This window comes from Chaetura pelagica, unplaced genomic scaffold (genome assembly GCF_000747805.2).
Source record: "Chaetura pelagica isolate M959 unplaced genomic scaffold, ChaPel_1.0 scaffold583, whole genome shotgun sequence".
Classification (NCBI taxonomy): domain Eukaryota; kingdom Metazoa; phylum Chordata; class Aves; order Apodiformes; family Apodidae; genus Chaetura; species Chaetura pelagica.
The window spans coordinates 68,955-69,831 of record NW_009952719.1 but is presented as its reverse complement, the minus strand read 5'-3'; the positions used below and the strand labels follow the sequence as shown (position 1 = coordinate 69,831).

General features: G+C 67.2%; 1 protein-coding gene across 1 annotated transcript in view; it reads left to right on the top strand.

The window, feature by feature from the left end:
• The window catches only part of C1QTNF5 (C1q and tumor necrosis factor related protein 5), a 1,927-nt gene extending 1,619 nt beyond the window's left edge, over nt 1–308 (top strand). Inside the window, exon 3 of the mRNA XM_009994613.1 lies at nt 3–308. Coding sequence (XP_009992915.1) covers nt 3–308 — 306 coding nt within the window. The remainder of the gene's footprint in view (nt 1–2) is intronic.
• The last annotated feature ends 569 nt before the right edge of the window (nt 309–877 follow it).

Here is an 877-nt window from a genome sequence, read left to right as displayed (position 1 = left end):
AGTTCACCTGCGAAGTTCCCGGCCTCTATTACTTCGCCGTCCACGCAACCGTCTACCGCGCCAGCCTCCAGTTCGACGTGGTGAAGAACGGCCAGACCGTCGCCTCCTTCTTCCAGTACTACGGGAACTGGCCCAAACCCACCTCGCTCTCCGGGGGTGCCCTGGTCCGCCTGGAGCCCGAGGACGAGGTGTGGGTGCAGGTGGGAGTCGGGGACTACATCGGCTTCTACGCCAGCGTCAAGACCGACAGCACCTTCACTGGGTTCCTGGTCTATTCCTACTGGCACAGCTCGGCAGTTTTTGCCTGAGCCCGCCTTTGGCAGCAGCCAGGGCGTGTACCCCCCTTCCCTGCCACCCCCCAGTGCCAGGGTCCGGCTGGGTGGGAGCTGGGACGCCAAGAACCTCGCCCTGCTCCGCTGCTTCCCCGCGGCAGGGCAGGAATCAGCCCCCCCTGCTGCCCCCCGGGGGGTGGGGAACGTCCCTTCGGCTGTGGGAGAGAGAAATGTGATCTCGGGCACCCGGCTCTGGAGAGAGGTGGAGAGATTCCCGCCTTCCTTCAGCCTCAATAAAGGGGTCTCAGCCACGCGTGTCCCTGCTGCCTGTACACGGAGCCCTGCCCGGGGGTCCCGAGGCCACGAGGGGACGGTCCTGGGACACGGGAGGGGACGGTCCTGGGACACGGGAGGGGACAGTTCTGGGACACGGGAGGGGACGGTCCTGGGACACGGGAGGGGACAGTCCTGGGACACGGGAGGGGACAGTTCTGGGACACGGGAGGGGACGGTCCCGGGACACGGGAGGGGACAGTTCTGGGACACGAGAGGGGACAGTCCCGGGACACGGGAGGGGACGGTCCTGGGACACGGGAGGGGACAGT